The 24,345-nt window shown below is 49.6% G+C and overlaps 1 protein-coding gene across 1 annotated transcript in view; it reads right to left on the bottom strand.

The window, feature by feature from the left end:
- Positions 1–24,345, bottom strand: part of LOC144783414 (E3 ubiquitin-protein ligase rnf213-alpha-like) — a 2,376,820-nt gene that overhangs the window by 26,896 nt on the left and 2,325,579 nt on the right. Inside the window, exon 40 of the mRNA XM_078662402.1 lies at positions 16,903–17,063. Coding sequence (XP_078518528.1) covers positions 16,903–17,063 — 161 coding nt within the window. The remainder of the gene's footprint in view (positions 1–16,902; positions 17,064–24,345) is intronic.

Raw genomic sequence — 24,345 nt, 5'->3', positions numbered from 1 at the left:
CGAGTCGGTCGTGTCCAGACCACAACGGATCGAGTACCGCGCCGCATCCCGACCTTCAACCAAGGCCCGGGTGAGCTTGTCCCGCACTTCCTGGGGGCATTGCGGCAAACACTCCTCGACCGTATCCCACAGGGAGTGGGTGTAGCGGCCCAAGAGGCACGCGGTATTACAAGACCGCAGTCCAGCGCTCAAAGAGGAAAAGACCTTTTTACCAAATTGGTCATACCGCTTTGATTCCCGATCGGGCGGAGCCGACGGGAACGCGGACTGTGAAGTGGAGGCCTGGATCACCAGACTCTCCGGGGAGGGATGGGTGGATAGGAAGGCAGGGTCGTCCGAGCACGGACGGTGACGCCTGGCAACGTTCCGGTCAACCGGTGCACCGGAAGCGGGCCTGGACCAGGTGCCCAAAAGGACATCCGTCAGGGCCTCATTAAACGGCAGCAGAGGCTCCTGGGGGCATGACTGCGGTTTAAACACTTCGGTCAGAATGTTCGGCTTGACCTTCGCGACAGGGAGCTCAAGGCTCAAGGCCTTGGCAGCCCTCATCAGGACCACCGAATAGGCAGCACCTGCCTCAGACGCCACAGGGGTCGGGGAGACAAACCCAGGGTTGGGCGACTCGTCCAGACCACTGGCATCACCCAGATCACCTACCCAGTCCACATCATACTGGCAGGCACGGGATAAAGGGTCCTCAGACCCCTCCCAACCCTCTCCATACTCGTCCTCATCGCCGTATTCTGGATCGACGATATAGACCTCGGGGTCAATGGGCCCCATCGGCGCCGGATCTGGCGTCGGACGACGCCGGTCCGACTCCGCGTCAGGAGTCAGAGGGGGAATGGGGGTGGCGCCGCGTGGCGTCGGCGCCGGGGACCCGACGCCGGCCGGAACCGACGGCGGAGTCGCCGCACCGCACGGAGGCGGTACCACGGGTTGGCCCAAAGGAACCGACGCCGGAGAGGCCGGTAGACCAGCCGGCGACGAACCTGAGGGGCCCAGCGGCGCCGGGGCCGGAGCCACCGGCGGCGTCGAGGCAGGAGCACCCGAACCGCTCGGGCCCCCAGACGGGACCGACGGGCCCGCAGGCGCCGTAGGCCCCGCCGGAGGAGACCTCGCCCTCATAGCTATGAGGAAGGCCTCGATCTCCTCACGCGACTCGCCTTCCCCAGGGACCGACGGGTATGGGGGAGACAGCGTCGGCGACCCACGCGGGCCCGTGTGGGTGGGGCCACCCGAGCCCCCGGCCGCATCACGCGGGCGTCGGGGGGAGTCGGGGGTACGATGACGACGCCCCGACTTCTTACGCTTACCTGACGAACCGGAGGAATGGTGGCGACTCCCGGAGCGCTCATGGCGGCTCCGCGATCGTTCCTTCGACCGCTCCCTCGACCTCCGACCGGACCGGGACCGCTCTCGACGCGGGGCCGACACACGGAGCTCGAGAAGCTTGCGGGACCGCTCCCGCCTAGCTTTACCAGTCAAGGCCCGACAGTCGACGCAGGACTCCACGTCGTGGTCCGCGCCCAGACACCGGAGGCAGAGTCGATGGTGGTCGGTGACCGACATCAGGCGGTCGCACTCGTCGCAACCCTTGAAACCGGGCATCCTACCGGCACCGTAGAAGATTAAGTAGTTAACAATAAACTTGGTCAAAAGACCGGAGTACTGCTCTTCGGATCTGCGCTAACTGGCGCGGAAAAAAGAAGAACTGACGTCAGCGCGCGGAGGCGGCGTCTATATACTCCAGCGACGTCATCACGGCGCACGACGCCGACGATGCGGAGCCGCAGGGGACGCCTGCAGACGACGCCTACCGACGCGCAGGGGTACTGCTACGCAAAAGTTTCCGGATCCAGACTGACGCCTGGGGATATTCTAAGGTAAGGAATCTAATACTAACCTGTTTCTTTCAGATACCCTATTCACAACAACCAGCTCCGCTGTAAATCAGGCGTTGAAGCACACTGGAGGAACATTCGGTTCCTCCAGTGGGAATCCTATGATGAAGCATGTCACCACAAGGGTGAGTGAGGGTTCTTCTTACCAATAAGGTATATTTTTCGCCGTGTGTGTAGCACTTTTTAGGTTCCTTGGCAAACGTCTCTTCACTTATGGTTTGATTTTTTCTTGGTTACTTGGTGTAGTAATATGATTACAGCACCTTAGAGTCACTCTTTAGTTGTTGTTGTATACTTATCAGGGATATAGGAGTGACCTATAATAATCCTTACTCTCTTGTTGTTGATATATAAGTATTGGATTGACTGGCTCATTAGCCGGCTGGCGGTGAGCTACGATAGCTGCGGCAGAGAGGCCTCACCAGTAGACTAGCCACTGGTGGAGGATGCAGGGTGCGACATTAATGAACAAGTTACTTACCTTTGGTAATGATATATCTGTAAGAAACATTAGTTAGTTATAGATTCCTTACCTTTTTTTCCCCTCGACTTCTTTTTCAAGTCTTCGACTCCAACGGTGCATGAGGAATGCCCAGTTTTAAGGTCTGCGGTTCCTGTCCGGGCTAGGTCTCAGTGCAGCCTGCGGTGTGCCTGTACCGCTGTGTCTCTCGCCGATATCTGCTGATACCTGGTTTTACTTCCCCTGTGTTCTATTCCTCCATTATTAATTGGAACAGATTGATTTATATCTTGGGATACCCTTGTGAACTGCTATCCCTAGTAGGCCTTCTTGTGGGAGTGACTAGAGTATGAAGACCATGAAGGTACTAATGTTAAGAGCCTGGGGGAGTGGAGCAGTGAACGGGTAGAGCAGGTGAAAACATTTGGACATTTGATACCCTTACTTTTGACATTTGGATATCTGACTGTTTGCTGAACATTGTTGGACACTGGCTGGTCTCTGGCCGGTTATTGGTCTTTACCCCCACTGAAGCTGCACAGTGCAGGTAGGAGAGGACCGGAGGGTAGGATGGGCCTGCTCCCTCCCAGTCCACCGGCCCACTGGTTCCTTGTGGATTTATTTTCTATCTACTCGCTGCCTGGGTTCCTGATACCTTGTGTAACCTGAGTACTGACCTGTAGCCCATTGGTTGTTTTCCTTCAGCAGGGTGGCTGAGACTGTAGTTAGAGACTGTAAGGAGTGGTAAATATTGCCTGTGCAGTCACTAAAAAGGAGTTGAAATGGTTGTGGCTAGAAAAATGGGTACACTGAAGGATAATAAAGAAGAAGACAGAATTTCTCAGGAGTCTGGTACGAACACTTCGCTTAAGAGTAGTAAAAATATGTATTACAACTGTTGTAAAAAGTGGCGATGCAGAAAACAGAAAGGTTTCTTTGGTGGATCAAGGCAATATATCACTTTATAATCCAACGGACGTTTATGAAGGGGAAATAGTACTTCAGGAAGGTATTGTAGAGGAAACGCCTGTAAGAAAAGATTTGGAAGCAACTGAATTACATCAGGGCTACCAGACACCAGGAAAGATGATAGGTTTTAAGATCTCATCTGATTTAGAAGAAGAGTGTGCCTTGAAAAAGGAATATAATCTGCCAAAGTGCAAGTATTTTATAAAAGTAGGGTTGGCACACAACTACATGTGCAGGTACACGTATATTGTGTCAGGAAATAGTGATTCGTCTTGGAAAATAAGTAACTACCCTGTGAGCTTGGCGAAGAACTCAGAAGCAGGGTCTAAAATAAAGTCTCAGGAAGCTCGTGAAGGGTTTACTACAGACGGCGGGGTTGTCCATAATGAATATAATCTGGTGAGTGATAAGTCTATGCTTACGTGATTGAATGTGGGTATAATTGGCAAATATGAGATGCCATTGTGCTATATGCTATATGTTATCAGAGAATATCCCATAGTGGGAGAGATCCTCTAGCCCTATAAAAGTGAAGGAGGTAAACCCTATCTTGAGAAAAACAAATAGGAAAAGGCAGTCAAAGAAGATTCTCTCTTCCTTTTCTGACTGTCTAGTCCTCTACGCAAGAGGGAGAGGATTTTGGACTGGTAACCGAAACAGGGTAGGAGAGAGATCTGGAGACTCAGGTGTGGGAAACGGCCTCGCCACAAGAGCTGCAAGGTGGTGAAGGAGGTAAAGTGCTAACTAACATCAAATGACTGCACTCAGTGAGAAACACATTGGAATCTACAGCCCTTGTGGCAAAATGTGTTAACAATATTGATCGCAGTCAAGATACAAATATGTTAACGTATTAACATATTTGTATCTTGACTGCAATCAATATCGTAAATCTAACAGCCTGACATCAATTGCCAATAAGGACTCTGAAATCCATGTACAGCAACAAGATTTGCCAGACAAATCTACCAACAACTGAATTGGAAGAAGGAGGTTGCGCTCTTCAACACACTCACAACTGTAATAAACCTAATGATCAACTGGGAAGGTTAAGGGACAGGCATAATAGAGGATGAAGCTAAGCTCTAACATTAGCCCTGATCAGAGTCAACTAATAAGGACATTGCATACCAGAACACTGAGGGGGGATATAGAAGCTCTAAAGTTTGAGAAAGAGAAGAATGTCTTCTTAACCTCTTGGATGCTATGGGAATTCCCCTGCTGTGCTGGGATTTCGTGATCCTCATACATTCATGACGAGCTGGGCTCGTCATGAGCGTGCGAGGAGGCTACTGCATGACGAGCCCAGCTCGTCATGAGCGTGGAAGGGGTTAATCTTTCAAAGGAATAGCGGCAGGAAGAGATGCCAAAAAATATATTATCTAAAAATGTCTTAGAAAAGGAAAAATCTAAAAATAATGTAAAAGGGCAGGAAAATCATTAGGATTGCATGCCAGTTAGAAAAGGAAAGTCAAATGATGTAAGAACAGACTATTGGACTATTCATTAACCATTGTTGATGGAAAGTCATGAGGAAAATAAAATCTTAGGTTCTACCACAAAAAATCGGGTAAATGTAGCAACATTAAAAAAAAATAGTTTTTATTAGCATTTTGCCCAAAACAAAAAACAAAAGAAAGCTGAGTTCCTTCGGTTACAGTCATAGAAAGGCATACATATACAATCTTCATCACAAATAATCCCACATCGTCATACCTTCGGGTATCTGGAGCTTGTATAACCCATCCATTCACCATTCCCCACTGCAGTATGCCATGATTCTTCCCCGTCTGGAATGTTCGGGGACAAGCGGATCGACGGTCACATCTAGAGGGAATGTAAGGACCTCCGGAAGGCTCGCTAATCATGACCCAAATGTAGTAACATTTGAGGAAAAGTCAGATGATATATCATTGGAAGTTCAATCCAAGTTATTAAAGAAAACTCCTAGTCCTGCGGTCATCATTAAATCTCCACCTGAGTTTGTAACCCCGAATATGGTACAAGATGAGCCCCTAGGAGGTAAACCCAGATGCCAAGACATAAGTGGGATAGTTAGGAAAAATGAGGAACCACAATAAATAGTAAATTGATGATGGAATAATGCTGCTGGTGGATATATTTTCAGATGGGCGACAGGAATCTTTCTTAAATCGATCAAGGATTTTGACAATTTTTAGCAATCTTAACCTATCAAAAAGAACATCTAAAGATATAACCTTGGTTACATTTCTTAAACAAAATAATCAAAGGTAAAATGCCAGACTTCAGTTATACACTTTCATTTGACACTAGATACAGAACTGGATTTATGTTCCACGGATGATCTAGGACGTCTGGTTACGATACCTATGAAAACAGCAAAAATATTGACTCCGAGTTAAAAGGAAATCAGAGGTATTGGGAAGATCTAGGTCTATTTAATCAGTTAGGTAATGCCTCGATTATGGACAGTGACCAGACTGTGAGAAACATGATTTTGGGGAAAGTGAGTGAAAATGTATTACAAAATCCGAGCAGGTAGATTAATATATAGGAATAGCAATGACAGTAACCATGCCAAAAATTGATGAGCGGAATTGGATAGCGACAGCTATAAACTCAGAATGCCTGATACCTCAATCTCTACCTTTGAAAAGGTGATGATGAGCTGATATGTTGTATGTTTTTGAATATTGCTGGGTTCAAAAGGAACTGGCAGTCACTTGTTCAGAAATTGAGGTAAATGCATATTACTGTTGTTATGTTATAGGAAATTTGGGGGTCAAATGATGTTATGATGAATGATTTCATTAAGTACAATGTCAATGCTGTGAAAGTGCAACATGGTAGGGGATTGTGTTGTCTTCTAACATTAATATCCAAGTCGAAGGAGAATCTATAAAGAATTCAAAAGTTTTTAACAGTCTTAATAACAACAGTTAACCAGAAGATCCCTTTTAACTCTGCTAAAGCTTAAGATTGTATTGTTATAGGGGCGTGGCCAGCAACATGGCCGGTTGAGAAGTACCTTGCCGGAGCTCCCGACGAGCTGCCTAAAGATCCGCCGTTTCCATCGTCCCCAGTAAGGCGCTACGCACACAGACGGGAGCCGCAACACCCCGGGGACTGCCGGAGGTGCATCCGCCGCACAATCGGTGCGAAAACACACAGAGAACCGAGCCCGAAGCTCCGACCCGGCGACTCTCACCGAGACCAAGATGGCGGGCGTAGAGTCCGCGAGTCGCTTGGGCGCATAGACGCCACCCCGAGGCTTGGGGGGGTCGGTAGCCGATGCCTGGAAGACGCGGCGGACAGGTCGGTCCGCGGTGCTAACTACTCGGAGTGCGGCGAAAAGCCCGGGCAACACCAACAACCGGCCGCCTTTACCAAGATGGCGGCCGGCATGCCTCGGAGCTGGTGAGGGAAAGCCGGGCTGGTCGCCTCTGTACTTCCCAGCGCTCACACCCGCTGACGGTAGCTTCAAGGGGCGGAAACGGCCCGGGTGTGTCCTCGGCAGAGAGGAGACCCCGGCGGGGCGGCTGGCACCGGACCGCTGAGCCAACCACAAGGACCCGGACCCTGCACCAACATGGCGGCGGAGCTCGAGGGAGGCCGAGAGAGATGATCGGCGCGGGGGTGCCCTAGCCCACGGTGAGGCTCCGGATCCCGCGACCCTCCCCCTCCCTCCTCCCCCTGGTGCCGGTTGACCTGCTGCCCTATTCGCCTGCGTGTCGAGGGGGAGACCCGGAGAGCCATAGGCGAAGACGTTGAAGGAGGCCCTGAGCGCCCAGCGGCGCAGTGCTAATTGTGGGGGGCAGGTGGTGACACCGCGGTCGAGCGGGCACGCGGGACAGGGCCGGGTACACACGGAAGAAGCCACATCTGCAACTGGCTGGAGGTCGCCCCTCGGAGCCGACAGAGGTCTACAACCGGCACTATAAGCCGCGTTCCACCCCCCACCACCACTCAGCTCCAACGCTACTATTGACTCACCAGGGGTCTGCAGCTTACGGCCATCACCCGACGAGAAATGGGGAAGAGAGACGTGGTCCCTAAAAATGCGAAACAAGGCCCCATGGACAATTTTGCGGCGCCTAGACCCACGGTGGAGCACCACTCTTTGACGCCCGGAGTGCGGAATGACACGGCGCTGTTGATGGAGGCCATTCAAGCATCTAGGACGGATATCCAAGAGTCCCGGGCGGCCTTGGAGGTGAAGATCGGGGAGGTGGGCTCCGAGGTCACACTACTACGGCAAGATTTCCGGAAACTGTTTGAGAGGGTGACGGAGACCGAAACGAGGATAAACGACAAAGATGCGGCGATATCCGCCCTGAAGCAAGACATGGCAGAACTACAGGCCTCACACCGCCAGCTGCAGTGGAAGGTGGACGATGCAGAAAACAGATCGCGACGCAACAACCTGCGCTTCGTGGGATTTAGAGAGGGAATTGAGGGGACAAACATGACATCATTCCTCCACACCTGGTTAAAAACCACCTTCCCGACTGCACAGTTCTCTCCATGTTTCATGATTGAAAGAGCGCATAGCGAAACCTCCGGAAGGGGCGAGACCGAGACCGGTCATAGCACGCTTCTTGAACTTTGCGGACAGAGATCTCATCTTGAAAGAAGCCAGACAAATGGGGGAAATACGCTCGGAGAACGCGACTATAATGATTTTCCCGGACTACAGTCAGGAAGTCTCGAAACAACGTCGATCATTCGACTCTGTGAAGGCAAAACTGAGGACTTTGGACATTCGATACATGCTCCTTTTCCCCGCTAAGCTCAAGGTGATCTACAAGGATAAAGCCATCTTCTTCTCACATCCGGAGGACGCCTGGCAATGGCTTGAGGAACGCCCTGTACTAAACAGCAGAGAAGCCGCGGGGCGAGAAGCCATGGAAAGATCAGTACGGGAGAGGACACGCTGGGAAATGCCAAAACCACAGAGACGGAAATCACGGAGAGTGAGAAAGTCGACACCGGCGACCCCATACCGATCCCGGGCCACGGAGGACATTCGGAGTGGTGTGTCGACGAAACTAGGAAATAACTCAGTGGCGGGCTCAAGGTTCAGTTGCCTGCGCAATGGTATCCGATCTGAAGGAGATGAAGAGGAAGAATCGGAGGGCCGCGCATCTGGGGGTGAGGAGGAGGTGGAGGACTTGATCCATCCACTAGTCAAGGAAATCCATCACTTGGAGCAGGACTCCTCGGGACGATCCGGCGTGCCTGTAATGGACACACAGGACTCACACTCGTGAAAGACAGTGCTCTGGGAGACATGGGATTGCAGCTCGACATGTGGAAGCACGCAAGTTACCACGCCCTTCTACGTTCTTTAAACTTCTCTTACTGTTTCTGAGTTTGTAAAGGGAGGGATGTGTGGGAGGGCGACAGGCCTTCACCCGCGGATGGTTTGGTCCTATGGTAGGATGCAACTGGAAGGGGGGAGGCGGGGAGGGGGGTGGGGGGGATGAAAAGTTTTTGAACTCTCTCAAGTTGGGGAAGGAGAGGGCCGAGGGAAGGAGGGGGGTTACTTGCACTAGATTCATACAGCAGCGCACATTGAGCCCACGCACCACCTGCACAGGCCGGTATGAGACCACATGCAATCACCTCATAATCCAATGGCCAATAACATAGCCACACCAATAGGAGCAGATAGGAATATGAGCATCTTGACATGGAATGTCAATGGTTTGGGTTCTAAAATCAAGAGGGGACTGGTGAATGCCTATATCAAAAGGGTCGATCCGGACTTCACCTTCCTGCAGGAAACTCACCTCCGGGGCACCGCATGCGCTTTTCTCGCTAGGGGGAGACACAGGGTATTGGCGCATGCGGGATACAGATAAGACTCCAGAGGGGTGGCAATTATCGCCAAAATAGTTTCCCCATTTTGTATTACCCGCACCTGGCTGGACCCCCAAGGGACGTACGCTGGAGTACAGGGCACCTGGAACAGACGCTCCTACACACTTGTCTCGGTATACGCACCGCCCAAATTGCAACCACGTACTCTCACGGCACTCCACAGCATACTCCTAGAGACCTCAGATACAATACAAGTGGTGGGTGGGGACTTCAATGACGTTATGGACACCCAACTTGATCGGTCGGGAGAGGGGGCTAGGGGGGAGAGCCAGACAACACTTTGCAGCCAGATGTCCGCCATAGGACTTACGGATATTTGGAGGTGGCTTCACCCGACACTGCAGGCATACTCCTACTACTCCGGGGCTCATAAGGTGTTCTCGCGCCTTGACTATGTTTTTATGTCCCGCCAACACCTGAGGGTAGATGATGTTGCTGAATACAGGGCCAGGGGTATTTCGGACCACTCGCCATTGTATGTAAGGGTGGGTCGAGACCAGGCTGGACACACGGGAACCTGGCGCTTGGCGGCCTGGGATTTACAGAATGCGACCCTACTTAAAGGTATACGGGCCGACATTAAGGTCTATTTGGTCGAGAATGTGGGCACTGTGGATTCGAAGGTCACTCTATGGGAAGCCCTGAATCCAGTCCTTAGGGATAGGATAAATTCTAGGCGGGGTGAAGAAAGACGTAGACTCCAGGCGGAGGTGACCGCCTTAGAGCAGACGATCTTAGTAAGAGAAAGGGAATATCTAACCCAGAAAAGCGACGAGATCCTCAGGAAGCTGCTAGATGTCCAGAAACAGTATAGGGAATTGGTGAACGAAGAAGCGAAGACACAGGCCCTTGCCACCCTCCACAGGCTATATGACGTAGGGGACAAGTCGGGGAAACTTCTGGCGTGGCTCAGCAGGAAAGAGAGGGCGGCGAGATGGGTAGATGAAGTGCGAGACGGTAACGGAGTTACTGTACGCACTGACAGGGAGATAGCCGAAACTTTTGCCACACACTTTGAGGCATTCTATGCGGCGCGGGAACTTGCCACGCAAGAGGAGGCGTTCTGCTACCTGGATGCGGCAGTCCTGCCGTCCCTCCCCCCTGAGTCAGTGGAGGCCCTAGAGACGGCCATAACGGTAGATGACATTACCGAGGCCATTGCCAGCTTGAGGCCAGGCAAAACCCCGGGACCCAATGGCTTCCCGGCAGAGCTCTTCAACCGGACAGCGGACCTACTGTCGCGGCACCTTGGAGGACTCTTTGCAGGCGTTTTTCAGGAGGGAGAGCTGCCCCCTGACCTGTCGAGGGCAACGATCGTCCCTATTTATAAAGAGGGCAAACCACGCGAGGATTGTGCCTCATATCGACCCATCTCCCTACTGAACACTGAGGTGAAGCTGTTGGCCACCATCCTGGCTACCCGACTGCAAACTGTTATCACGGATCTGGTACATCTAGATCAATCAGGATTCCTTCCAGACAGGGCCACTAAATTCAATCTTAGAAGGACCCATAACTGGTTGCAAGAGGTGCGGGGCCGTACCGACCCCCACTGGTTCCTCTCTTTAGACGCTGAGAAGGCGTTCGACGCAGTGCACTGGCCATTCCTGTTCGCCATTCTACGTAAGTTCGGCTTTGGTCCCAATTTCATGCGGTGGATACAGCTCCTCTACACTGCCCCGAAGGCCAAAGTGCGGGTGAACGGGACTCTGTCCCGATAGTTTCAGATTCAAGGAGGTACTCGGCAGGGTTGCCCCTTGTCCCCCCCTCCTGTTCACGCTTACCATAGAGGTGCTGGTCGCTAGGGTCAGACAGAACACTGACATCCACGGTTTTACAACCAGTGCCACGGACTTGATGCCTGAAAAAATCTCACTCTACACGGATGATGTTTTATTGTACATAACGCAACCGGACATCACGATCCCGGGGCTCTTCCGAGAAATAGACAGCTACGGCAGGATGTCTGGTCACAAGATAAACTGGCACAAGTCGGTGCTTTATGACCCTGGGGGAAGCGATAGGTGGGGAGCTCTGCCGGACGGCCTTCTGACTACTACCGAGGGCTTCCAGTACCTCGGTATATTCATTACTGTGAACGAGGCTCTTTCCTTTCAGAGGAACATAGAAAGGATCATAATTAACGCAGTGGCGGATATGACCCGGTGGAGACAGCTCCCGCTGACTCTCTTAGGGAGGGCGGCCATTTATAAAATGGTCACATTGCCAAAATTCCTCTACGCTCTGCAAAATGAATACTATCCGATACAAGCACCGGTCTTCCGTAGGATACATGCAGACTTGAGATCCTTTCTCTGGTTAGGTAAACAGGCTAGAGTGGCTCTGTCCACTCTCCAGAGACATCAGTACAGTGGCGGGATCTCACTCCCAAACATGGAGGCCTACTACTGGGCGGAACATCTAACGCCAATAAACGATTGGTTCCATGCCCCAGCGGGTCACCCAACATACGCACTAGAAAGAGCAACAATGTCAACTAAAAATCTATTGTGTTTCCTCTATGGGACCCCGGGGCGGACCTCCCTCCTTCCAGCAACGCTAGTGACGTTACACGCGTGGAGGACGGCTACCCGTCGTGTGGGATGGGAAAAAGGCCAACACGGCAGACGCCACTGTGGCACTGCCAGTGGCTGACGGAACTCCACAAACTAAAAGGCTTCCAGAGGTGGGATGATATTGGCATCTCCACAATAGGGGATGTAATTACCAAGGGGGAATTCAAATCGTTTCAGACCCTTAAGTCTGACTTCGGCCTCCACAACACACAACACTTTAAATATATGCAACTTCGACACGTCTGGCAGGCCCAAAAAATCACGCTCGTCGACATCCCCGAATATGCACCTCTAGAGGGGAGGCTCCTGCAGGAGCAGATACAGGGGAAGGCAGTGTCACTGACGTATAAGACGTTGACTAACCATATGCTGGGGGATTTGGCAAAGCTCAGGGCCACTTGGGAGGAGGAGGTGGGAGAAATGGAGGACCTGGACTGGGACACGGTGCTGATGCATCCCCGTGAAGTTGCTGTCAAGTCCCGATTGCGATTGATCCAACTCAATATACTCCACAGAACCTATTATGACAGGCAGCGACTCTGCAGAATGGGAAAGATTGTAGACCCCAACTGTCCTAGATGCACTCGGGAGATTGGGGGTTTCTACCACACGGTATGGTCATGCAGTGTGATACAGGCATACTGGTCCCGAGTGTTCAGAGAATTAGAGGAGGTCCTAGAGGTCCCGATCACGCAAGAGCCCAAACTGGCCCTATTGGGCATGACCAACGAGGTAGACTTGACACGTCCCCTTCTTATATTCCTGGTCTTGGCACTGGTAGTGGCGAAGCGAGACATTGCAAAACATTGGGGAGCGCCAGAGCCCCCCGACATAGAGGAATGGAGGAGGGGGCTTGATACCTACATGGCTGCCGAACGGGTGACATATAAGGCCAGGGGCTGCCCCAAACAATTTCGCAGAGTTTGGTCTAAATGGAGAAGATACAGAGGACTAGATGGAGGGTTGTGACTGTGATCCCATTGGTTGAGGGGGAGGTGAAGGGCTGGGCTTGAGGGGACAGAGGTAATGTGAACTTGCAACACTAATAATGCGACGGGGGACTGTCGTACACTGCCTAGGAAATGTGATGCAGATCTAGAAAGCGAAATCGCTGGCATTGGCGGGGAGGGGGGATTGGTGGGAGGGTGCGGCTGCTGATGGGTTTCTTCTGCACTTAGTTTGATGGATGCAAGTATCATGGTTTTTATTGTTCAAAGGGGGGGGGGGGAGTTTTTTTTCAGCAACAGGGGAAAATCAACAAAAACCTTAAAAACTGCAGAGGTAAATATGGGCCCTGGAAATGCTCTGTAGAATACATTGGCCTATGCAAAAGCGTTTGATTTAAAACTGCCGCCCGCCCTCCGGGGTGTGGGCTAAATGGCCGTGTACCCACTGGGGGGGGCGTGAGAGGCGCTATACGAGACGTATTTGAAGGTGTCTGATTATTTGTTCCTTGATTACTGTGAATCTGCAATAAAAATAATAATAAAAAATAAAATAAAAGATTGTATTGTTATAAATACATATTACTTACCTCTGCTTGATCTGTGCTCCCCCTGGTCCCTTGTTCCTTGGGTGTTAGTCTTAGTTTGTAATTCACCTTGCATTCCATTTTTAGGTTGAGCCTAGAGCAGCGCATGCGCTGCTTGCTCGACTTTTAGTAAAGGGGTTTTCAAATTGCTACCAGAGGCTTTTGCTGGCCTCAAGCTGGCAGTAATGCGCGCGTGCAACCGCCATCTGTCTTTTCTCCGTCACGGGTAATTAAGTGCATTGCGATGCACTTTCACTTTTGGCACCCGCGCAGCCAATGCTTTCCGCACGAGCTTGTTTCTCTTGTAGCCCATCTGCTGAAATAATTTTTCGGAATTTTGCCTTAAAAAACATTGCTTAACAATCCCATTGCTCAGAGCCTATAGTGTAATCGGCAGGAAGACAGAATTAGATGTTTTCAACTTTGCGTACTTTCAAGAGCGCAACATCGGACAGGGCACTTCACTGTTAAAACATAAGGCACGCGTTTAGATGACGATTTTAGGCTGGTACACAAGGGGGTAGTAGCGTGTTTCCAGTGAGAGAAGTGATGCTAAAAACTGGAAACATCAGACTCAGGAGTTAAATTAATTGAAGACTGAACACATTAGTGCTTCATACAGTATTTTTCCACTTCTAAGTGCTTCTATAACTGGTTTGTAAGTAATCACTCACTGAACTAAAGCTCCCTTGTCTAAACGACACTGTCTTTATATTGGAATGTTTTTCAAGGTGCAGCAGAGGCCGTTTTCACAATATAGAGCCTAGAGGACACTTTTTAAAAACAGCGCTACTTTTGCAAATGAATGGAATAAAAAATAATCTGATATGCAAAGCATATAACTCCTTACCAGTAGTTTGTCATTAAACATAAATATGCACAGGCTGTCGGGGTATAACAATTACTTAAAGCTCTGTAATAACCCAATGCTACAACGTGAAGTAAATATGGAGACCAAGCGCTTTGGGAATACACAGTACAAAACCGGAATGATTCTAGAGTACAAGATGAATTCACAATTGAATTGCACATTCACACTTTTATACCTCAGGCAAAACATGTGAAAATGTGAAAACATTAGGCAGTATAATTAGAATTTAAGGCAATTGTTCATCCTTGGACCCTGGTGCCACTGCACCTGCTCCACTATCGATCGCTATGGTGCAGAGTGGATTATAGAGTGTTAACAAACACCAGCCACACCTGCCTAACTCACAAAAGGCCTTGCAAATGGAGCTACCTGATTTCATTCACACTTTGCCCATTCCAATATCCATCAGGGCAGGAATCTTCATTGTTTAACATTGTCCTCAAATTTCAAAGGGGAAACATAAAAGGGAGATGTTCACGCCCAGACGCTACATAGAACAAGCATTGGCATAGTCAATAGGTCTCACCTTTGGGACCTTATAAGTGTTTAGCCATACAAATGCAACAGTTAATGTTGCTGCAGTAAGTAAAGTAAGTATTATGCTGCATAACTAAATACTTATAAGGTCCCAAAGGCGAGACCTATATTTAGACCAAGAACTTCGGGTACAAGTTAATACTTTACACAAAATTATAAAGTTACAGTATATGCAAGAATCACAGTTGTGTGGTGGATTGAAGATGCCTCGGCCAGGCAGGCTAGATGCAGTGAAGATGTGCAGCTGGGGAACAGAGAAGCACCTCGCAGTTAAGAGCTGGCACTTTGGAGCGACGATTCTGGAGCTGCTGTGCCACTGCTGAGGTGGGTCTCCGGAGTCCTGATGTTCCTCGTAGGGTGCTGGCTCACTGTAGCGTTGGTGTCTGCCTGGACTGGGTTTTTTAAATTGTTGCAGCAAGGGGTCCAGCACCCCAAGTATTGGTGCCATTGAGCTCCGGTGGGTCCTGGGGTCTCAAGACTTGGTGCAGAGGCCGAGCTGACCCTCCAGAGCAAGTGTACCTTCGGCTGGCACTCGGAGATGTCGGTCTGGCTGGGGAGCTTGATGACGCTGGACGGATTACAATTTTTGGGGAGGCCTCCAGCTGAAGGGAGATAGTACATCTGTCTCAAGGGAGGTTCTTTGGTGATTTGCGAAGTACAGAAGACTCTCCGGGGTTTCTGGAGGTCACACAGTGACAAGACGAGGAGGAGAATGGCGATTGTCGAGTTCTTTGGCAGCAGGCAGGAATTTGCACCCAAAGTCCACCATTATGTCTGCAGTTCTTGGTCCAACAGCGTTTCTTCGTTCGTCTTCTACTTGTGTCCATGGATAATAATGTTTAGGGTCTGGTGGTGGCACCTAAATAATACATTTAGGGGTGTTTACAATGGACCCCTTACCTGGGGTGTCTACACCCTCTATTATGCCCACCTCCTGTGGGATGAGACAAAGCCAGAGCCCTGATTGGAGAAGTCCTACCATTTTCAAGATGGTGGGCACTGAAAAATGTGCTTCATCTCGCCTCCAACTTCTGAGGGGTGGCGTTGGCAGCGTGGGGGGCATGCCTTACCACCAAAAGAGGATGATGACAGTAGGGGTTGGGTCGGGTTTCAAAGGCGGCAAGGCTTTTGAAGCTTCCTTCCACCGATGGCTCTTCCTGACTGGTTGGGAAAATGTGACACCTCCGCCCAGGACAGGCTTTGTTCTCGATCTCTGAGAACGCTGGTGCTTACCACATGAGGTTAGAACTCTGTCTGGTGGTGACACGCTGGCTTAGACCAGTTAGTGACCACACTAAGGGTTTGTCGGATTCAGGGGACCCCTCTAAGGGGTCCTCTGGGTGCAATTATTAATATATTTGACACTGGAATCAGTGCAGGTTTATTAAGATGATGCATAATGCAGTGAAACCATCTTGGAGTTGGGGAACCTATATTAACGGGTGTCCAGCCCATGTAGTCGTTTGGCTTCCCTGTTCACTTATAATATCGAAGAATCAGCATGGAAATTGCAGGGGCATATCTGCTCATGCAGCCCAGTCCTCACAGGAGACATTTTAATGAGGGCAACATTGCATTCACTTTTACATTATGCTGTGCTCAGCAATTTCTTGATGAGGATTCATTAAAAAAAAAATCTCCTTATTGATTTTCTTACAACCCGGTGGAAATCAACTAACCTACCACAAACAAACTTGAGGTGTAAAAAATACAATATTTCAGAATACATTAACCAAGGCAGTGGCCTAACCCCTTTAGGGTCAAAATGTAATAGTAGCCACCTTAGAGACCACCACTATAATGTACTGTCTACAAATCCTGGACACAACCAGGTTTTTCCTCTGAGCTCCTCCCTCAGAAGATGTCATCCATGGCTTGCTGCCAGGGTCCCCACACTTTGTCAAATGTCTTAGAGGAGCCATGTGCCTGATGCACCATTTTTTTGAAGCGCACGTATTGCAGAAAAGTAGGGAGTTGTTCAGACCATCATTTGATCGCTAGCTGCATGTCAGATTTCCTGGATACCCTGGAGCCCTATCTTTAGTATGGTTAGCAAGTCCTCTCTTGTCAAAAAGGCATCTGCAAAACAAGCTTTATGGCTGGGAAATATGATAATATGCACATAACAAGGATAACCACTACATGCAAAAAAACCTTCATGGAACAAAAAGAAGAAGAACAACTCTTACCCCCAGTCTTTTTGCTTAGGATCCAGTAGGACTGTAATCATTTCATGCAGTTCAATTATAAATACATCTATGTTGATAGTCCCAAGTTTACTGATCAGGTTTTCTTCCTCATCTTCAGATAAATCTTCATGAAAGCAACTATCAATGAGGAAGAAGGGGTTCTGCAAGATAAAATACATAAACTATTGATTAATCCTTTCCCCCACAAAAAGACAAGATGAACAAGTTACTTACCTTCGTTAACATTCTTTCTGGTGGATACTCTGTCTAACCACAGATTCCTCTTCTTGTGAATACACCCAGGTGCCAGACTAGACCTGGAGATTTTTGTAAGCATTGGCCCCGCACACCAGCAGAGAACGACCCATCGCGAGATAGTCATACTGTGCGCTGCACAACATTTCCTCATTCCAATGTACCCCATGAAGAGTTGGTCGTCCACCCGATACTCTTTAGTGCGGTCAAAGTAGAACGGCAAGGCTCTTTTTGGGTCCAGACGGTGGAGTCGCTCCTCTTCTTGAGAGGGATGCGGAGATAGTAGGCAATGGGACAGATTGCCCCACATGGAATGGTGCTGCCACTTTCGGGAGGAAAGAGCCCTAGTGCGAAGCACCAATTTGTCAGGTAAGGAGGCTAGGATGACAAAGCCTGCAATTAGTTCACCCTCCTGGGAGATGAAATGACCACTAGGAAGCCTGCTTCGATGGTAAGCAGCCGGATGGGGCAATTATGCAGAGGCTCCAAAGGAGCACACATGAGGTAGGTGAGAACCAATTAAGGTCCCACTGAGGCATAATGAAGGGAGTAGGCTTTTCAGGAATCTAAGCACAATGGGTGACCTAAAAAAGGAGGGCTGATCTGGCAGCCTCAGGACAGCAGACAAAGCAGATCAATACCCTTTCAGGGTGCCCAGAGCAGAGTCCTGCTGGGCCAGGGTCAAAATGAAAAACAAAATATGATGAAGGGAAACAAAAAGAGGATTAATAGACCTTTCTGTGGAATATTTTACAAATCTGTTCCATCGGCAGGCGTACACGGTTTTGGTGGAGGGACACCTGGCTACAAAATAACATTACAATGTTCCGGAGGACGGTTGATTGCTATGATCTTTTTCTCCTCATTTCCCCCATAAGGAGGCGTAGAGTTGACAGGTTTGGGTGAAGGACCCTCCCCTGCTGCTGCAAAAGAAGAACCTCCCGATGGGGCAGCCTGATCTGAGGTTTGATGCTCAACTGGAAAAGCTCGGGATACCAGAATCTCCTTGCCTAGTCTGAAGCCAAAAGAATGACTTGGACCCTGTCGCTCGTGGTCTTTGTGAGCACTCTGGCCTGTGTGGTGTGTGTAGAAAGTCATATAAAAGGCCTGAGCTCCACTTGAGAGCAAAAGGACCTCAGAGCGACAGTCGCCTTGGAAACTCCAGTGTGCAAAACTGCTAAAGTTAGGAATTCTCGGCGAGGGTAAACAGATCTAACGGGGGCTCTCCCCACTACTGAAAGAGACCTTGTGCCACCTCCAGATGGAGGCGCCATGCGTGATCCACTAGGCATCGACCACAGAGTTTGTCTACCCTGGTGTTCAGAGAACCTGCCAGGTTTTGAACCACAAGGTGGTAGATGCCACGCTGTTCCAACCAAGTTCAGAGACGCAGCCAAAAGTCCCCACCCTGCCCTGATTGTTGCAGTACCACATGGCGGTGGTGCTACCTGTGAACATTTGAACCAGTCTCCCCTCGATGGAAGGCTTTTAATTCCAAACAAATTGCTCGGAGCGCCAAAAAGTTGATGTGGATTCCTCCGAAGACCAGAGTCCTCTGATCTCCACTTCTCCCAGGTGGCCTCCTATCCCAGGAGCGATGCATCTGTCACTGCTGTGATATCTGGTTGGGGAAGGGAGAGGTGTCTACCCCTGACCCAATCGTGGTTTGCCAGCCACCACTGCAGATCTCATTCAGTTCCCTGCCAGATCTGGACCATGTCAGAGATTCTCCAGATTCTGTGCCTACTGGAACTTCAGGTCCCACTGCAGAGCCCACATATGCCATCTAGCATGTGTCACTAGCAGGATGCAGAAGGCCATGAGGCCCAGCAGCCCCAGAATCATACTCACCGAAATCCAGGATAGAGGCTAAAACATCAGTATCATAGCCTGAGTATCGTGGACTTGCCGCACAGTAGGATAGGCCCAAAACTGCAATGCGTCCAGAATAGCTCAGATGAAAGGAAGCGTATAAGAGGGAGTCTGGTGTGACTTCGGCACATTGATCGTGAACCCAGACAAATGCAAGAGGTCCGCCACAGCCTGGAGGTGAGAGACGACAGCCTGGGGTGAGCCCATCTCAACAACCAATCATTGAGATAGGGGATGAATGACACCCCTGATCTGCGACCACCGCCATCTCTTTGGCGAACACCCTAGGGGTGCTGGTAGGGTCAAAAGGGAGTGCGGGGAACTGAAAATGCTCGTGGCCTACCCTAAAGCGCAGGTAGCGCTGATAAACGGACAGGACGAAGATGTGAAAATAGGCGTCCTGCAAGTCCAACGCTACCATCCAGTCTCTTGCGTTCAGGTCAGACAGGACCTGAGCTATTTTGAGCATCTCGAACTTTTTCTTTTTGAGGAAGTAGTTGAGGGCTCGCAGACCTAGTATGGGGCAAAAACCCTTGTCCTTTTATCCGGACTAGAACCGCAGCCTACTTATGGTGCCGGAACAGTTTCTAGGATCCCTTGGCCAAGAAAGTCATGGCTTCCCTCTGAAGCAAAGTCAGATGATCCTCTGTCATCTGGTTGTAAGATGGAGGCATGGAGGAATGGGTAGTCTCTAATGGGAGGGAGTAGCCCCTTCAGACTATTTAGAGGACCCACCTGTCCAATGTGATGTTCTGCCAGTAGTTGAGGTGACGGCTAATCCTGACACCTACTGGAAGCCCTTGATATATAGGGACAAGACTAGGAGAGTTTAGCGGCTGAGGCTTCAGGGGGTGGTCTGACCCTACCTCTAGCTGCCTGACCCTGAGGGGTCAGAACGAGCCGTGCCCTCCGCCACGCAGAGGTTGCTGAACTTGCGCGGCCTTCTGGCTGGGGTATGGCTGGCTTGGCTGAAAGGCCCTTCCTTAGTCAAGAAAGGGGCAAAAGGCAGACTAGGAAATGTGTGGCCACTGAGAGGCCCAAGGACTTGGCCATAGCCCGTGAGTCCTTAAAGCGCTCCAGTGCAATGTGTGCCTTGTCTCTAAAGAGACCAGTGCTATCAACCATATGTCCATGAGTTAGGCTTGGACATCACCTGAATAGCCAGATATTCTCAACCAGGCATGGCGTTGAACAGCCACTGTTGATGAAATCGCTCTGGCCAGAAAGTTGGTTGTGTTGAGACAACAACAAATGGCAAACTTTACTGATACTGCTTGGAAGAGGACGGTCCAGGCCTCCTCCAGAACCTGTAGCAGCACTTGCGCAACTGTTTCCCACAGGGAATGGGAATAACGGGCCAGTAAGCAGGCGGTGTTCACCAATCGCAACGCAAGGTTGGCGGAAGAAAATGTTTTCTTATCTCAATGGTCCAGCCTCTTGGATTCCCTGTCCGGGGGAATGGAAGGGAATGCACCATGGGAGATAGAGGCTTGGACCCCAAAGCTCTCAGTGGTAGGGTGGGTAGTGAGGAAATTTGGGTTACCCGGGCTGGGCAGTGGCAGGAGACGATTGTCCTATTCACAAGAGCATCTAACAGTGGTATGCATACATAGCATCCTATGCTGTTTTTTAATTTGAGTGGGTTCACTGAGTAAAAGAATAAAAGTGTTGTGCATCGAGTGAACCCCTTCAATTTTAACCACTAATTTCCCACACTGTGAGGTGTGATTTACTTTTTCACTTCACTGTACGCACCTTTACATCTCTGATAATTTTCTTTGAACACTCTTTTTGTTGGGCTTAATGACCGCCGATGATGATAACAATGGGCTTTTCTGGTGAGTACCAGCCAGTTACCCGCTTGGTGTTCCGCCGGTGAGGGGTCATTTCGCCTTTTCTAACATTTTATATTCAAACGAGTGTGTACAGGGGATTGAAGGTTTTCTTACGAGTCTCTGATATCTTAAAAACTGTCAACAAAGTATGGATAAAGTTTTTTTTATGTTAGACACAAACACTACTGATTAGAGTGTAAAGAGGGTTATGTAGAATACTAAATGTCTTCTTTGTGACTACATTGGGAAATATGATAGATTAGTATTCCTGTAGTTGTTTGATTCTGGTCTTGTGGTTGTTCATGACTATTCACAAGAGCCCCTGTGCTGGTCTTGGACCAGATTCCTAGTAGGACATCCGTTTGCACCTTGTTGAAGGGCAGCAACGGTTCCGAAGAGGAGACACCTGGCTGCAGGACGTCAGTCAAGATGTTAACCTTGACTGCCATGGAAGGGAACTGAAGTTCCAGGACCTCATCCACCCTTTGGACCACCATAGCATAGGATGCTCCCTCCTCTGTAGCCACAGTAGGGGGAGAAAGCAGGCCAGAATGTGGAGAGGTTATCAGTCCGCTGACTTCACCCAGTTCCTCATACCAGTCCATTTCTTGATAAGGCTGGTCTTGTTAAGGGTCCAGCAACCCCTCCTAATCTTCTTCCATTCCTCGCCCTTCCGAATAAGGCTCAGGCAGTGACCTGGGACCTGTAAGTTCTGTTGGCACCTCAATTGGCATTGGTAGCCACCAATCCTAACCATGGGTAATCAGAATGGGGCAGGTCCCGCTAGGGGCACCGCGGCATCAGGAGTCTCGGTGTCCGAGCTGGTGCATGGGAATGTCACAGTGACACGACCTGCGTTGGTCCGAATCCGCTGCCGAATCCATGGGGTGTATTCATTGCCGGGGGTGGAGCTGCAGGTACGGAACACAATGAAGCCACCTCTGACCCAATGGGGGCCAAAAAGCATGCCAGAGGGGTAAGGCTGTCCACGGCAGAGGTTCTGAAAAACGAGACCTAGAACCTAGAGACTCTTCCATCGCATTGGATGATGAATGGGGAGAAGTCGAAGCACCCTTCGACTTCTTATGCTTTTTGCGCCTCTTACCGTAATGTCCAGAGGGCTTGGAGTGGGACGAAGAGGACTTGGGACTCCTGAAGCGGTGCCGGGACCTTCCTCTCGTATAGGACCACGAGCGGGATTGCCGAGGAGTCGTACGATGCAGTGCAGCCTGCTGGTCCGGAAGCAGGTTTAGGGACAGCTCCCTCAAAGTCTTTGGAGCCATGGCCTGGCAGTACGAGCATGACTCTTAGTCGTGTTGCGTTCCAGGCTCCACAGGCAGACGAGGTGCAGATCCGTCACAGACATGGCGCTGTGACAGGTGCTGCACAGCTTGAAGCCAGAAGTCTTCCTAGGCCTGACAAAAAACTACTAACATACCAAAAGGGGTCTACAAAATGACGAAAAATCCTGTCAAAAAGTGACAGAGGGTAGCTCTCTTCACGGATCAGCGCCTGACTGTCGTGGAACTAACAGAACTGACGTCAGCGTACCAATGTGGACGTCAAGCAGAGCCGACCGATGCCACCTACTGGTGTGCAGGGGTATTGCTCGAAGAAAAATCTTATGGATCTAGTCTAAGGCCCAGAAAACTAACAGGTAAGGTGTAAGCATGAGCGTAAAATCCGTTCCGCTCGCGGATTTTGCGGATTTTGGGCAAATTCGCAATCCACGAACTCTCGCAAACTTGCCGAAAATTCGTAAAATCCGTGCGAAGCGGATTTTTTGCTTGGTCGCACTTGCCAACTAGAATACTATACAATTTCGCGGGAGTAAACACTTGCGAACACGTAGATGCGGCGGGCAAATTTGCAATTTCGCACAAGAAATCCACCAGCAGGCAGCATAAACCTTGAAAATTATGATTTTTATCAGAATAACTCCTCAGGTTGACATTTGCCTGCACTTTATCTTTGCAAGGAGTCCATTTTGGGGGGGGGGGGGAAGGAAGTGCCCCACAGTCTCCAACTTCCTGTTCCTGTCCAGCAGGCTCCTCCCAGTGCTTTCTTCATGTGCTGGTCACTTTGATTTGGATCTTGACCTGGAAGGATTACTTTTTGTGGATGCTGCTAGATATTTGGATTTTTGCAAAACTGAAAACTGAAAGCACTCAGCAGGTGCAAAAGTTCAATCTTATCATTAGTAACCATTCCCTGTAGTGCTTCCTGAGGGGCCCCTTCAGAGTTCATTTGCCTACTTGCAACTATTCTATGACCCTGCTCTGACCCTCACAGCAGGCTCAGAGAATAGCTACAAGTATACAACAAAGGTCCTGTTAAAAAAATTACACTGCAACAGAAAGTAATTACAGACAAAACTGAAAGCACTCAGCAGGTGCAAAAGTTCAATCTTATCATTAGTAACCATTCCCTGTAGTGCTTCCTGAGGGGCCCCTTCAGAGTTCAGTTGCCTACTTGCAACTATTCTATGACCCTGCTCTGACCCTCACAGCAGGCTCAGAGAATAGCTACAAGTAGGCCACAAAGATCCTGTGAAAAAAAATTGCACTGCAACAGAAAGCAAATTACAGATAAGGAAGCAGGTGCCAGCCAGACTGGAAGTTTAAATTCAGTGACACATTAATCAACCCCAAATTAATTCATGTCAGTTGAAGCAGGGCAGGTGTGCTTGCTTTTTTTCACCCCCATAATCTACAGTGATAAACCAACCAGAGGGTGGCAGTGATGTACCAGAGGGTGGCATGGGTGTACCAGAGGGTGGTAGTGGTGAAACAGAGGGTGCTGTGAACCTGTGATGATGAACCAGACGTAGAAACAACATAGTCGCGGCCGTTGCGAGCCGACAAGTAAGTTCGCAATTGCGAACTGGTACACAACCCTCGCGAACTGGCAGAAACCCTTGCGAACAAAAAAAAAAAAAATTCGCAAGAGTTCACGGATTTTGCGGATTGCGAATCCGTAAATACGCAAGTTCGCGGATTGCCAATTCGCAAAATCCGCCCATGCTTAGTAAGGTGTAGGGAGCTGGCTCTGTATATACTATATCAAAGTAAGGTATAGAGTGCACAGAGTCCAGGCAGTGCCCAGAGGTATAACATAGGCTGAATTAGATAAGTACTAACAGCTCTCTTTGTGGTAGTGTAGGCAAGCAGTTAGGCCTATCGGGAGGGTGTGTTAAGCATTTATTGCATTCACTCAATCAAGGAATGATTACACACACTCAGAGAAAGAATCCAGGCCAATTTGGTAAGTACAAGATATACTTGTATTTTATTTTGTAGAACCAAACAGCACTTGGCACATGTAACACTTTCAAATGCAAAGATGTACACAGATCTGCAATTGTGCATTGTATTGGAATCGTTTACAAGTTTGTATTACTTTTAAAACAGTTTAAAATACAGTGAGATTACTTTCAATTACTCTTGGATTACTTTTCAGTTACTTTTAGGTCTCTAGGTGA

Source organism: Lissotriton helveticus, chromosome 9 (genome assembly GCF_964261635.1).
Source record: "Lissotriton helveticus chromosome 9, aLisHel1.1, whole genome shotgun sequence".
Classification (NCBI taxonomy): Eukaryota; Metazoa; Chordata; class Amphibia; order Caudata; family Salamandridae; genus Lissotriton; species Lissotriton helveticus.
The sequence above is the reverse complement of the archived record's forward strand: the minus strand, read 5'-3'. Positions and strand labels throughout refer to the sequence as shown.